The sequence below is a fragment of the Lagenorhynchus albirostris genome, chromosome 11, assembly GCF_949774975.1.
Source record: "Lagenorhynchus albirostris chromosome 11, mLagAlb1.1, whole genome shotgun sequence".
Lineage (NCBI taxonomy): Eukaryota > Metazoa > Chordata > Mammalia > Artiodactyla > Delphinidae > Lagenorhynchus > Lagenorhynchus albirostris.
Window position 1 is genome coordinate 61,268,556 of NC_083105.1, and position 15,804 is coordinate 61,284,359.

Sequence of the window (15,804 nt, forward strand, 5' to 3'; positions counted from 1 at the left end):
CTGGGCCTGCACTTCCCCCCAGATCCCCAGATCACGTTCCTGTCCACTTAGTTTATCTGTCCCTGGAGAGGAAGGGGACACCTGTGTGTATTTGAGACACTTTGTGTGAATGTCTGTACACTTTTGTGTGTACGCACCTGCCCTGGGCTTGGCTGTGTGCACACCCTAGGCATGTATGTTTACATATGTGTCTGCATGTTTGTGAATGTACTTATACAAGTGGGCTTCTATGTTCGGGTGGGGGGCAGGGGGATAGGTGTGTCTGTGAATACACGCTTGCACGCCTTTGTACGAATGTCTGTGCAATGTGCTTGTATTTGCCCTCAGACACTCCTCCCCATTCCCCACCCCTGCCACTTGCCTGTTTAAACGTCCCCAGCTCTCATCATCTCCCCCACCTGAAGCCACCACCAAACAATTCCCAGCAGTTTCAAACCCAGCCCAAGATGGGGATAAATGTGCTGTTAGCTCTGCTAGAGGGGCAGCCTGAGGAGCCTTTGGAAAAGACAGCCGACAGGACTGTTGTCACCCTTAGTCCACCTCTAGTCCCGCCCAGTGAGCTGGCCAGGTTGTCACTTCAGACCAAGCCCTTGGGGCTTGAGTGGAGGAGGCTGGGGATGGAATGCCCTTCCTGGTTTCCATTTCAGTTAGACAAGGAGGACTAACGCACAGAAGCCCCTTCTCAGTGATGACAGTGGAGACCCAGGCCCCTTCCCCTCCCTCTCCTCCATATTGGTGTTGGGACAGCTCAGGCCAGAGGCTGAGGGATGCCCAAGGAGACCTTTCAGTGTGTCTGCTGCAGGGTGTGTGTGTGTGAGAGAGAGAGGGAGAGAGAAAGAGAGACACACACACACACCACATCACACACATACACACATACATATATGCATACATAAACACTCCCACACATTCATACACATACACACCATATCACTTACACACACACACACACCACATCACTCACATGAACACATACACACATATATAACACATCACACACACACACACACACACACACACACACACACACTCATACACTCCAAAGTCCTTACCCTTCAGCGCTCATCCTCTTTTCCCCACTACCTCCTACCCCAGCCCCCTAGCCCTCCACCCCCTAAACCCACCCAAGTTCCACAGCTGCCCCCCCCCAACCTGGATCTGCCCTCTGGAGGCTATGCCCTGCCCATGCCAGGAATCCCTCCCTTCCCCGCCACCCCATTGCTTCCCTAGAGCCTGGCCTGGGAACTCTGGCAGGGCAATGTTGGTGACCCTGGATAAGTCGCTGCCCCACCCTGGGCCACAGCTTCTTCACCAGAGACGAAATCCTCAGGTTCGTGGGGAGAGGGAGCTGGGAGGACACTACAAAGGGGAAACGGTCTGTGGGCTTTTCGGGCCCAGGATGCAGCCTCGCCTCCGGCCACATTTCCCCATTCCAGACCCACCCAGGATCCGCCCATCGCCTCCCCATCCCCTCCCTCAAGCGTTCCTGGTGGCTCCAGCCCTCACCAGTCTCTTCCTGTCTCTCCATTCCTAGGCCAACGCCATGAGCCCACTGGGTGCCAGGCTGCCCACAGAAACGCCCTCTGGAGGGCTTCACGAGGAGTGTCAACACCAAGAGGCCGAGGATCAAATTCCTGCCCCACAAGACTGCCCCGTCCATTGGTTCATCTAAACCCAGTCTCCCAGCAGCCCATGCCTCTGCTGGCCTCACAGACACCCTGTTAGGAGATTCCGGGCATAATCTTGAGATGAATTCATTTCCAAAGCCTTTCGCAGTTGTCCTTCCGTAATCCAGAGGCTCGCTTCCATCTCTGTAGCGTTCTGTCACACAGACACACACACACACACACCCGCCATGCACATCACTTGTCCTCCCACTGCCCGCCTGGCCTCCCCTGCACCTCTGGACCCAGCTGTGAACAAACAAGCAGCCCAAGTTCCGCAGCCCTGCTTGGTGTCACTAAACCTGTCCAGATACCACGGTCCTGCAGCCCTCAAAGCTGGAAGTGGCTGGTCCTCTCTGGAGAGGTGGGGGAGACATTCTTTCTGGCTCCATTACTCATTGTCCAACCCCTCAAAACACCTCCTCAAATTCCTAAAGTATAAAATATTTAAGGCATAATGTGTTTTCATTGTCTTGGAATTCCAATGATTGCAATCATAACAAAAGCCATGTAGTATTTTCTCATGGAATGTAATATCTTAAAAATAAAGTCAAGGGGGCTTCCCTGGTGGCGCAGTGGTTGAGAGTCCGTCTGCCGATGCAGGGGACACGGGTTCGTGCCCCCGTCCGGGAAGATCCCGCATGCCGCGGAGCGGCTGGGCCCGTGGGCTATGGCCGCTGAGCCTGCGCGTCCGGAGCCTGTGCTCCGCAACGGGAGAGGCTACAGCAGTGAGAGGCCCGTGTACCGCAAAAAAATTAAAAAAAAATAAAGTCAAATGCCAAAACACATATATGACAGCCAACAGGCTTTCCAGAAGAGACAAATCCATAAGGAAAAGACAACGCAGCAGAAAAGTGGGCAACAGACGTGGATATTATCCGCATCGTGTATGTTATTATCTCATTTTAAGAAGAAATTGAAACACAACGATTTTAAGGAAATGGCCCGTGGTCACACAGCTAGTACGTAGAAAAGCCAGGATTTGAACCTTGGCAGTTTGAACTACTAGGTAACTTATTAAAAAAGAAAAGAAAGAAACAAAATCAAATAGTAAATATGAAAAAAAATACTCCATTCAAATTAAAGAAATGCCACAGAATAGCAATAAAAAGCCATTTGCACCTGTCAGATTATCAAAGACTAGTTTGCTAACAGTGCTGGAAAGTGTGCGGGTAACAGAGCGTTCTGTCCTTTGTGCGCGGGGTCATCTATTGGCGCACCTTCGTTAGAGGGCACGTTGGCAGTAGCTATCAAAATTAAAGACATTTGCCTTTACCTCAATAAACAAAACAAATAAAACGAATACACTTGTCCTTGATCAAGTACATTCACTGCCAGGAGCTTATCCTACAGATGTTCTCACCAAAAGCGCACACATACATGTGGTCTGTACCTCCATTATTTTATACTAGAGAAAAACAGGAAACAGCATAAATGCCCATCAGTGGGATGTGATTCAATGCATTGGGCTACATACATTCAGAGGAATGCTATCTATTGAAAAAAAAAGCCTTTATATACTGATTGAAATTTTACCATTATATATTGATTGTACAAAATCACTGTAATTTTTAAAATGTCCCAGGAGGCTCATGCTATACCCCGTCCATCCCCTCCCCTGTGGCTGGTCCCTGCGGGCCCCACAGTCACCTCCTAATAGCCTGGCCACTCCCTCACTCACCAGGGACTCTGGCGCCTGGTCCTGTGTGGTCCTCTTCACCCTGGCACCCTCATCTCCAGGCACGTGACCCACTCAGCATCTTAGCCTGATCATTCCTTAGCTCCTCAGTTCCAGTGACTTTCACGTTCATCCTTTTTCTCTTGTCTCTGCCCTTGTCCCCTCTCTAGACCCTAAACTGGTTCGTCTCTGAAGTTTCAAACTCTGATCTCACACCACGGTACCATTCAAAACTCTCTCACTTTCAGCAGTTGGGTTCTTCAGCCACACCAGCTCGTCCAGTCCTGAACCCAATCATTCCATTTTCTAACCCCCCTACCCTCCTTCACACTTTCTTTCCAGCTTGGACTCCTTGTACCCCTCCTTCTCTGGCCCCTACCCTTCAGTCTCCTACACCTGGATAGACCCCCAGCCCTGTTTAGCCTAAATGCTGACCTTCTCTGCTCTAAACAGCAATGCCTCGTGAAGAAAACCATATCTTCAAGATCCGGTGTCACCACTGACTCACAGTCCCCAGGCTCACCTGCATCCTCTTTGCTACTAAAGGCTTCTCTCTGCCTTCGGTCAGCAATTTCTCCCAGTCCCCCTGGTTGCTGCTGCAAAGTTTCTTTACTCTCTTCCTATCGCCAACCCTGTACCCTACACCCTCGTTCTTAGCAATAGATCATAGCCTTCTTCTTCACTGAGAAAATCAAAGCCCTCTGGTTAAAAACTCTCTTACCATGTGACAAAGCTGTGACAAAGCAAGAGAGTGGCATGGACATATATACACTACCAAACGTAAAATAGATAGCTAATGGGAAGTAGCCGCATAGCACAGGGAGATCAGCTCTGTGCTTCGTGACCACCTAGAGGGGTGGGATAGGGAGGGTGAGAGGGAGGGAGATGCAAGAGGGAGGCGATATGGGAACATATGTATATGTATAACTGATTCACTTTGTTATAAAGCAGAAACTAACACACCATTGTAAAGGAATTATACTCCAATAAAGATGTAAAAAAATAAAAAAGGAACTCTCTTACCTTCTTTCCCCCACCTGAACTTACCTCCACACCCATCTTTTCTCTCTGCCTCCAGGCTCTGAGGACAGATTGTGTCTCCACCTGCGCCCTGGATGCCAGCGTCCTGCACCTCCTCAAATACAGGCTTCCATTCCGTGGCCACCACTCCCTAGTACAGTCACCCTCTCCTTCTCCCCTGTCCCTCCCCTCCCTCTGACGGCCTTCCATTTGTCTGCCTGCACGTTCATTGGCGCTGTAGGGGTAGAAGCCGAATGTCAGTGGGCTGAGGTCTGAATGAGGTAAGGACGCGGAAACTGAGTGCTGAACACAATTTCTAACGGAGCCTGGCAGTAAGAGGAAGCGAGACGGGAAATTAGCTTGAAAGGAAAGAAAACTCAAGGAAAGGATTATTGTAGGATAAGAGACTTGAGCAGGCAGATTGGCAGAGGAGAAGGAGAAGGGCCGCAAAGAGAGATGTTAAGTATGAGAGGGGGGCGGAGCTAATTAAGGGAGCGGGGCGGGTGGAGGTGGAAGATGGATTTAAGAGTGGGCTGCGCGGTATCCAGCCCTGGCGTAGAGGACAAACGCCCTCGTCTATGGCAGGAATCGGCTAAGGGTGGACAAGGATCTAGATATTCCAAGGTGTGGGCAGAGCAGGCTAGTTCAGAGACGTTTCTAGACTCTAAGAGAATGGCTATTTCTGCTTCCAGAACATTCTGTGGGGCTCTTCTCACCAAATGCTCTACCCAATCATCCTATGCACGCACTTTCTCTGATCTCAGTCCGCGTGACAGTGACTCTCCCTAAAGGAGATCAGCAGTCTCCAAGGAAACCAGGCAGCTCCAGGTGAAAGGTGGGGACTCTGACTCGCTGCGCTTCCCAGCTACACGACCTTGCAGCTACCTTCTGTGAGACTCAGTTCCTCCTTCTGTAAAATGGGGGATTAAGAGTGTCTGTCTCATGAGTCCTTTCAAGCATTGAAGAAGATAATGTGGAAAATGTACTTAAGGGCTCAGTAAGCGGGAGTTGGAGCACCTGCCCGTGGCGGTTCCTACCGTGTCTTTTCTGGTAGGAGCCCAAGGAGGTTGAGACTTGAGACAGCACTCCCCTTGATGTGTCCTTCATTTGACGACTCGGTGCTACTGGGGGGCTTACAGGGTGTTCCATTCCCCGAGGGGGCGGCGCCACCCCCCACCCCGCTCCCATTCCTCCATCCCCCGTCCCCATGGCTCTCTTTCCTGCACGCTGCCCCTGGCAGTCCTCACCCACCCTCTCTTTCTTTCCGTCTGCATCCTGGCATTTCCCACGTACCTGCTGGACTTCCTGGGCTTGCGGAACCGGATATGCAAAAAATCGCTCCCCTACTTCTTGGCAAGGTTTACTGTGATGTACAACGAACAGATGGCGAGCAAGAAGCAGGAGCTCTTCAGCAATCTACAGGAGTTCGCAGGCCCCTCCGGGAAGCTCTCCCTGCTGGAGCTGGGCTGCAGCACAGGGCCCAACTTCAAGTTCTACCCGCCTGGATGCCGGGTGACCTGTATTGATCCCAGCCCCAACTTTGAGAAGTTCTTGATCAAGAGCATTGCTGAGAACCGACACCTGCAGTTTGAGCACTTCCTGGTGGCTGCCGGGGAGGACCTGCACCAGGTGGCCGACGACTCCGTGGATGTGGTGGTCTGCACACTGGTCCTGTGCTCCGTGAAGAACCAGGAGCGGATCCTCCAGGACGTGTGCAGAGTGTGGAGGCCGGTGAGTGCAGGGCGTGAGTAGGGAGAGACCACCCTCACTGCGTGTTAAGCCGCTAGAGCATCGGGCTGCATAGACGCCTGTGGGCTTCAGGTACGGCTCCCATGGGCCTTAGACAAGCCACTTCATTCATTCCTTTGATCATTGATCTATTCAACAGACATTTAAAGAATGCTGACTCTGTAGCAGCACTGTCTTTCCGGGGTGAGAAATGAGCCTCAGAGAGGCTAAATGACTCGCACAAAGACAGATGGCTCATAAAAATGGCAGAGACACAACAAAAATCCAGGTGCCCTAACTTCTAGGTTAAGAAGACCTAGGCCAGAGATCTCACCAAGCCATCCCTCTAGTGGCTTCCAACCTGGGGTCACCTAAGTCCCATCACAGACTCCAATTTTCTAACGATGAGAACACTGAATCTCCCGGAGGGCTGCCAGAGTGTCTCCCTTCTGCAACAAATGAGAACGCGTTAAGTGCACAGATAGCCATCTTCATTTATAGCATATATTCTTCATTTTTCACCTTGGGGCCTCAGGAGTTATCTACATACCATTCTCTAGCCCTTTCCTCAAGCAACAGGCATTAATCATTTGTAGAAAATGAACAACTATGCTGGGAAAGAAAGGGAGAGTCAGGGCAGAGCAGTTCTCCAACGACATTGCAGATGGTATCACCTTGCATCTTTGACCTCTGTTAACTTTTCAGAGTTCCTTACGTCATTGTCTTTAATTACAAAGGCAATTAATCAATGTGTCTTACTTGTTTAAAAGAATTCAAAATGTGAATGTGTCTTACTTGTTTAAAAGAATTCAAAAATTTAAGAAGAACATAGAGGGAAAAATGAAAGTTCTCCCTTCACTTCCTTAAATCCCAGTCCCCTTACCTGTCCCTGTTAGTCACTATGTTAGTGGCTGTCCTTATGGTTTTTTCTTCTTTTAATTCATGTTTCTCCTCTCTGGTGTTTGGCAGTTTTTCTGTCTATCTCAAGTTTACTAATAATTACTTTCGGATTTCAAGTTATATTTGAACCAGTACTTCCCCATCAACATACCAAAAGTATATAGTCATGTGACACCCTCCACCTATTTTGTTTTTTATTTCCAAATCCTCATCCCCTCTTTCCTCTCAACACCATCATCTCTCCATCCCATCTCCTGGGGTTGGTTGAAATAATCTGTCATTTTAATTTCAACTTTCCGCTAAGGATTTTTCCCCTTGTCTTCTATTTCAAAGATCTTTTCTAATTTATAACATAGTTAAAAGTCAGTTTATCATCATCCATTTACTTGCTATAGATTTTACTAGATTTATTGCTCTCCACTGCTTGATATGCTTTTGGTCTTCTTTTACCTTGAGATGTCTCTGTTTTCATTCAAATTTAATTTTCATTTGTCTTAACTACCTTCTTGAATAGGTTCCTGAGAAATGGTTCATGATCTTGCAGATCTGAAAATGTCTGCCTTCTACCCTAACACTTTAACAATATTTTGGCCAAGATTCCTTCCCCCTGGAAGCTGTGAGTCTTTTCCATGGCCCTCGGGCTTTCCAAGTTGCAGATGATAACTTCAGTGCCAGTATAATTCTCTTTCCTTTTCAGATAACCTGTTTTTGTTGTTGATTGTTTTATGTCTGGGCGTTTTTAGGATTTTCACTCTTTTTTTTTTTTTAAAGTTCTGAAATTTCACCAGGGTCTAGTGTTCTAAGAACTCAAAGAACTCAAAGCTTCTGATGTATCTCCTCCTCTGGGGTCCAGCAAGAAACCAAACTTCCCCCAACCACTCATTAGCTGGTTAGCGTTTTTTGTTTTTTGTTTTTTGTTTTTGCGGTACGCGGGCCTCTCACTGTTGTGGCCTCTCCCGTTGCGGAGCACAGGATCCGGACGCACAGGCTCAGCGGCCATGGCTCACGGGCCCAGCCACTCCACGGCATGTGGGATCCTCCCGGACCGGGGCACGAACCCGTGTCCCCTGTATCGGCAGGCGGACTCTCAACCACTGTGCCACCAGGCAAGCCCTAGCTGGTTAGCTTTTTATCCTATTGGTTGAGTATCCCAGCAGGACAATGGGAAAAAGAAAGTCTCCCTTCCCCACTTCAGCCACCATTTTCCCAGTATGCCCCAGATATAGATAGATCGAAAGATGGATGGACCCCTTATTTTCTCTCTTGCACTTGAATCCCTGTTTCCTGCATTCTATCTCTTCCTCTTTCTTAGTTTACCCCTTAGTTTTGATAGAGCATATCCTCCAGCTTTCTGAGAAAGGTGAGGTAAATGTGTTGATAAAATGCATGTCTGAATATTCTTTATACTCAAAAGTAATTGAGGGCTTCCCTGGTGGCACAGTGGTTGAGAGTCCGCCTGCCGATGCAGGGGACACGGGCTCAAACTAATTCATAGTTTGTACAGCTATGGAATTCTGAGTTGGAAAATGTTTTCCCTCAAAATTTTTACGGTTTTCATTGTCTTCTGGCTGCTAATATTACTGCTGACAAGTTTGAAGTCATTCTGATTCTAGATTCTGTATATGAAACTTTTTTCTCCTCTCTGTAAGTTTGTAGAGTCTTCTCTGTTCCCAGTAAAATGATTTGTTACCTGTTGGAGATTTAGTGGTCCATTTCAACCTGCAAACTTATGTCCTTCAGTTCTGGAAGTTTTTCTGGGATTCTTTCTTTTTTTTTCCTCCCCTTATATTTTCCTTGTTCTCTCTTTCTGGGACTCTTCTTACTTAAATGCTGGACCTCTTTGAACTGGTTCCCTAACTTTCTTATCTTTGATGTCCTATTTCCCTTATCTTTACCCTTTTTCTCTATTTTCTAGACTTCCTTCATATTCTTTTCAAAATAATTTACACAAGTTTTCATTTCTGCTATCATAGTTTTTATATTTCCAAGGGCTGATTTTTATTTCTAACTAGGCATTTTTTTATTGTATCCTGTTCTTGTTTCAAGAATAACCTATCTTCTCTTTTTCTTTGAAAATATTAATAAAAGGGAGATTTTTATTTTTAATATTTTCATCTCCCTAGTTAGTCTCTGCTTCCTCCAGATTTCTTTTCCTGTTTGTTTTCTGAGCTACAGTTTTTATGTTGGAGGCTCTTCTCAGATGACTATCGGTCCGGGACTGATTACTCACATTTCCAGAGGCAGCACTAACAGCTCCATGAGCATGCATGAAGCATGTCAATGCTAAGCTCTCTGTAGAGTGAGCTAGCTAAGCTATTCACATGGAGAGATTCCAGTAACAGTGTTTTGGGTCTTTCCTTTGCAGCTGGTCAGAAAAATCTTCCAAACCCCTTCCTGGAATCTATAAGTCTGACTTCTATCATTCTGGAAACCAAATGAGAGAAGAGGGCTGGGGGTCTCAGCACTTGCTTGTAAACTTTACTTCATTCACCATCTTTTCAGTCAGGTGTCTATGCCCCACTGTGCCTTGTTATAAGGACCCTCTGTTTAACCAACTCCAGAGAATAAAACTGAAGTCCTCTGTGGAGGTGGGGAGGAACAGTGTCTGGCTGTTCTGAGGAGGGGAGGGGATTCCAAGGTCCAATGGCTCATAAATAGATTTCAACCAATCTTCTAGATTTTTTAAATCAATTTTATTGAAGTACAATTTGCATACAATAAAATGCATCCATTTTAAGTGTACAGTTGGATCTGTTTTGATAAAGGTGTACACTCGGGTAGCCACCACCAAAATAAAGGTATAGAACATACCCATTACCCGCAAAGGATCTCCTCGTGCCTCGTTATAATCAATGCCCACAACCTAGTCCCCAAGCAAACACTCATCTCTTTTCTGTCACTACAGAATAGATGTCTCTTCTAGAATTTCATATAAATAGAATTATACAGTAAGTACTCTTTAGTGTCTAGCTTTTTTGCTCCACATAAATTTTTTGAGATTCATCCATGCTGTTGCATGGGTAAGCCTTCATTTCTTTTTATCGCTGAGTAGCACCCCATCACATGAATAGAGCACAATCCATGCCTTTTATGGACATTTGAGTTCTTTCCCATTTGGGGCTATATTGAATACCTGATATGAAAGCTCTTCTACATGCAGTTTTTATGGACATACATTTTCATTTCTCTTGGGTAAATAAATACCTAGAAGTGGAGTTGCTGGGTCATAAGTAAATATATGTTTAACTTTATAAGAAACTGCAATGTGATTTTCCAAAGTGGTTATGCAATTTTACTTTTCTACCAGCAACACATGAGCATTCTAGTTGCTCCACACACTCACTAATACTTGATATTATCAATAATTCTAATGGGGGTTTGGTGGATCTCACTGTGGTTTTAATTTGATTTCCCTAATAATTAATAACATTAAGCATATTTTCATGTGCTTACCAGCCATTCATGCATCTTATTCTGTGATGTGTATGATCAAATAATCTAATTTTAAACTGGGCTATTTGTCTTCTTACCAAGTTGTAAGTGTTCTTTCTGTATTCTACATTCGAGTCCATTGTCAAATATATAAACTATGAATATTTTCTACCAGGCTGACTTGACTTTTCATTTACTTAATGATGTCTTTTGAAAAGCAAAAGGTTTTATTTTGATGGAGTCCGGTTTATCAAATGTTTTCTTTTATGCTTCATGCTTTTTGTGTCTTAGCAAAGAACTCTCTGTCTATCCCAAAATTGTAAAGATTTTCTCTTATGTTTTCTTTTGGAAGTTATATAGTTTTACCTTTTATGTTAATGTCTATGATCCATTTATAGTTCGTTCTTGTGTACTGCATCAAGTTCTTTTTTTTTTTTAATGGATACCCAGTTCTTCCAGGAACCTGTGTTGAAAAGACTATTCTTTCTCCATGGAATTGCCTTTTTGTCTTTGTCAAATATCAATTGACCATATATGTGTGGGTCTATTTTTAGATTCTATTCCATTCCATTGGTCTATGTGTCTATCCTTTTGCCAATATCATACTGTCTTAATTACAGTAGCTTTATATTAAGTCTTGGAATTAGGTATCTTAAGTGCCCCAGCGTTAAGCTCTGTTAGGGTAAGTTCAGAGTAGTCTTTACTCTGGACTACCTTGGGCTTTCCACTAGCACATGATCCTTCTGGGGTCTCTGCTGAGTGCCCCGGGTGTTTATTAAGGACTCTCCTCTCTGATTGGTTCTAACTTGAATGAGCTCTGAAAATCGTTCAGCTTACAACTCCCCAGTCATTCTTTGCCTAACCTCATGGAGTATCACTCTACGCATACAAGACTGGTTACTCAACCATGGACCCAAGGAGAATCCATGCAGATTTCTGAAGCTCTCTCTCTGTAGATGCCTTCTTTCTCCCAGCTGGCTTAAGAGTCAACTTTCTTGGGTCTAAGATAGTGTATTTAAAAACCTAGAGTTCTCCTCCCATGTGTCTCCTTTACTACTCACACAGAACACTTCACTTCTGACACTTCTGGTGGCCAAATGTACGGGAAGTTTTCCCCACACTAAGCAATTCTGCAACACCATCCAGATGTCCTACAATTTACTCCACTCTGGCACTTATCCACCTAGAGATAGGGTCAGGTCCCACAGATTAAGGGCTCAGTCCCACAAAATTGCCCCCTCCCTTCAGCCACCAGTCACAAGTCCAGGTGGTCAGGTGTGCTTCTGATTGATTTGCTATAAATCTGAGGTTCCCACGACCCCTTCCCCAGGTTCCATTAATTTGCTAGAGTGACTCACAGAACTCAGGGAAACATTTATGTTAACCAGTTTATTAAAGGGTGTGATAAAGGATACAGTGGACAGCCAGATGAGAAATACATGGGGTAAGGGGTGGGAGGGTCCCAGGAGCAAGGGCTTCTGTCCCCGTGGAGTTGGGTTGCATCACTCCCCCAGCCCCATCCATGGATGTTTTCAGCAATTTAGAAGCTCTCCAAACCCCCTTCTCTTGGGATTTTATGGAGGCTTCCTCACATAGGTGTGATCAATTATTAACTCCATTTCCAACCCCTCTCCCCTCTCTGGAAGATGGGGGGGGGGTGGAGATAAAAATTCCAAGCTTCTATTCATGGCTTGCCATCATGGAGCTCACCCAGAGCCTCCTGAAAAGAACAAAAGATGCTCCTAAGGCTCTTATCACTTAGGAATTTACAAGGGTTTTAGCAGCCCTGTGTCAGAGACAGGGTCAAAGACCAAATATTAGAACAAAAGATGCTCCTAAGGCTATTATCCCTTAGGGAATTATGAGGGTTTTAGGAGCTCTGTGCCAGGAATGGGAGGTTGGGGGGCAGAGACCAATATATTTATTTTTCTATTAGCTCACAGTTAGTTACAACTTGTTCTACTTTCTAGCTTCCAGAAGTGTTCTGCCTTAACCCTTGCTGTTTTCTTTGTCTTACACACAACAGTTCTGCTATAACATGATATACACATTCCTGAAAATCACAGTACTATGTGTACATCAACTATACGTCAATTTAAACAAAAGTTTTTTTTTATCTCCATACTGTGCAAAATCATGCAACAAAACCACAGAGCTGGGCTTCCCTGGTGGCGCAGTGGTTGGGAGTCCGCCTGCCGATGCAGGGGACACGGGTTCGTGCCCCGGTCCGGGAAGATCCCACATGCCACGGAGCGGCTGGGCCCGTGAGCCATGGCCGCTGAGCCTGTGCGTCCGGAGCCTGTGCTCCGCAATGGGAGAGGCCACAACAGTGAGAGGCCCGCGTACGGCAAAAAAAAAAAAAAAAAAAACCACAGAGCTTATGGAGGGGAAAAGGGGTTAGGGACACAATACCCAAAAAGGTCATCAGTGACTCGCTAAAAAGATAGGAGCCTAATAAAAACAGTAGCACAGTTTTACACATATTAAATGGCTAAGAAATACATAACAACTACAATAAATAAAGCGTTTTACCTGGAAAAAGACTTGACATTTGCTTGTGGACATGGGCACCGGAAGGGTTGCTGCTTGAGTTATTGTGAAGTTCTTGTGAGTTGTATGCTATTAGCTGGAGGAGGGTTACCTGAAATTTGATGGAAAGTTGTAACAGCTAATGTGGATGGGTGTGGGTTGTGAACTGAGGCAGGTGGTAGTTGTTTGAGTTGTGTGCGTTTTGTGTATTTCTACGTGGCTCATTTATCCACATTCACCCATGTGCCTTACATATAAAATCGTGCAAAAGCAAATGTGAAATTCACATTAGGCTCAAATCGTTCCATAATATATCAATCATGTTGAAATGAATTCTCATTTTCAAAACAACCAACTGTATTTTTATCCAAACAAACATCACTGCAGTTTTTGTGAGTTTCAGAGAGTAAATATGTGTGTTCAATCTGCCATATTTATTTCTTTCCACAGGTGACTCCCCCAAGTAGACAGTGGGACCTGCCGGAGTAAGGACAGGTGATACTCTGTCAAATTTCCCCACTGTCTAATCCAGCATCTGACCCTCAGTGGGTGCTCACTGATGTTGGTTTAATAGAGTTCCAATGAAAGTTGTTCTTTGGCCATTTAATGCATCAAACAGACAAAATATTTGTGTGAATTTATGAAGACACACTATTTAAAATAGATTCCCATCTCCAGGAGATGCCCTTAACTTCATGGAACATACAGCAGCCAAACATTCTAGCTGGAATTTCTCCGGTCAGCAATTCCTCAGCCTAGCTAGACACTTCTTATTTGAAACCTGTCAAGAAAGAGCCAGGGGCTACCCTGGTGGCGCAGTGGTTGAGAGTCCGCCTGCCGATGCAGGGGCACGGATTCGTGCCCCGGTCCGGGAAGATCCCACATGCCACGGAGCGGCTGGGCCCGTGAGCCATGGCCGCTGAGCCTGCGCATCCGGAGCCTGTGCTCCGCAACGGGAGAGGCCACAGCAGTGAGAGGCCCGCGTATCGCAAAAAAAAAAAAAGTCTCATTATGTCCACGTTGCCCACCACCTGAACAGGTTTTGCAGTCACTAGTCCAGAAGGTTAAAGCTTGAAGGTAACATTCTGTTCCTGGCTTAAGAGTCAGAAAATCACTGACAACGTTTCAAAAGCTGTAAGCATAACTACTGCCCAGATCTTGGTTTCTAGATACCATCCTCCACTAAAAGAAACTAATTTGCCTCTGAGAAATGACAAATTCTAGGGCTGGGACAGATAAATCACAAGATGAGTCAGGACCATCTCATTCCAGAAAGTTGGGAAGTGCTTAAAGGATGGAGGGACTATAGCAAAAGGACACAGAAGCCAGCTTGAAGGGGTTCCCACTGGCCAAAGCTGAGACAATCTGAGCCTCAAGATAAATAATAAATAAAATAGGGATCCCTGAGTCTATACTAATATAAATAAATAAATAAATAATAAAATAGGGATCCCTGAGTCTATACTAATATAAATAAATAAACAAATAATAAATAAAATAGGGATCCCTGAGTCTATACTAATATAAATAAATAAATAAATAATAAAATAGGGATCCCCGAGTCTATACTAATATAAATAAATAAATAATAAATAAAATAGGGATCCCTGAGTCTATACTAATATAAATAAATAAATAAATAATAAAATAGGGATCCCTGAGTCTATACTAATATAAATAAATAAATAAATAATAAAATAGGGATCCCTGAGTCTATACTAATATAAATAAATAAATAAATAATAAATAAAATAGGGACCCCTGAGTCTATACTAATATAAATAAATAAATAAATAGATAGATAAATAAATAAATGTGGAGTAGAAAAAGGGTTTTTTTTTCCCCTACAGAAGATGCCAACTAATAAATGTAGAAGTAATCCTGGATTTGTCAACCATCATAGTAATAATTAAACCAAGAAACATCAACGATGCTCGTGGAGGAAGTTTGGTGAGGATCAGGATACTTACATGGTCCCAAAGTGTCTTTCCACAAAGTGCTTTTTTTTTTCAATTTTATTTATTTTATTTATTATTTATTTTTGGCTGCATTGGGTCTTCGTTGCTGCATGCGGGCTTTCTCTAGTTGCGGTGAGCAGGGGCTACTCTTCATTGCGGTGCGTGGGCTTCTTATTGCGGTGGCTTCTCTTGTTGTGGAGCACGGGCTCTAGGCAAGTGGACTTCAGTAGTTGTAGCACACGGGCTCAGTAGCTGTGGCTCGCGGGGTCTAGAGCACAGGCTCAGTAGTTGTGGCGCACAGGCTTCGTTGCTCTGTGGCACGTGGGATTGTCCCACACCAGGGCTTGAACTTGTGTCCCCTGCATTGGCAGGCGGATTCTTAACCACTGCACCACCAGGGAAGTCCCAATAAATATATATTTAATCCATAAAAAGTCACCAAACTTTGTTGTCCTTGGACCTCTATGCCATTCTCCAGTGTTGTGTCCCCAGCAGCAGTGGGCAGGACCCTGCTGGTACAGTAGACAGGGGAACCAGGAAAGGGCTGCCTTTGAAGCAGGTGTCCCAGCCTCCAGTCACTGAGGGATTGTGAGGTTTGGGTTTTTTGCTACCCATCAAAGTTGCTGCTTCATTTTTTGCATATTTTAATAGGTTTAGTGTTTTCCCTGAGAGAGTTCTGCAAATTCCCAGAATGGAAAAGAAATAAATGTTTGTCGATGCATATCTCCTCTGTTTGAATATGAGCTGCTATAGGCAAGAGCTGTGCAAAGTCAGCCTCAAGTGGCACTGTTTTATCCACTCTTTCTCAGTCCCTAATAAGGGCTGGGCCACAGCCAGTGCTCAGTGAATGCTTTGTTTCTCTCTCTCTCTCTCTCTCTGTGTGTGTGTGTGTGTG

The 15,804-nt window shown here is 45.1% G+C and overlaps 1 protein-coding gene across 1 annotated transcript; it reads left to right on the forward strand.

The window, feature by feature from the left end:
- The first annotated feature begins 1,258 nt into the window (after positions 1–1,258).
- On the forward strand, positions 1,259–15,433 carry LOC132529962 (N6-adenosine-methyltransferase TMT1A-like). The gene is made up of 5 exons (XM_060167048.1): positions 1,259–1,330; positions 1,535–1,556; positions 5,603–6,097; positions 13,633–13,761; positions 15,402–15,433. The coding sequence occupies exons 1-5, from the start codon at positions 1,259–1,261 to the stop codon at positions 15,431–15,433; spliced, it is 750 nt and encodes a 249-aa protein (XP_060023031.1).
- The last annotated feature ends 371 nt before the right edge of the window (positions 15,434–15,804 follow it).

What these genes read in the sequence shown, in the direction of transcription:
- LOC132529962 (XM_060167048.1), top strand. Translation starts at nt 1,259, where the DNA reads ATGTTGGTGACCCTGGATAAGTCGCTGCCCCACCCTGGGCCACAGCTT. An exon ending in ACCAGAGACGAAATCCTCAG is followed by an intron (nt 1,331 to 1,534) that starts GTTCGTGGGGAG and finishes CTCCATTCCTAG; the next exon opens with GCCAACGCCATGAGCCCACT. An exon ending in CAGAGTGTGGAGGCCGGTGA is followed by an intron (nt 6,098 to 13,632) that starts GTGCAGGGCGTG and finishes CATCTCCAGGAG; the next exon opens with ATGCCCTTAACTTCATGGAA.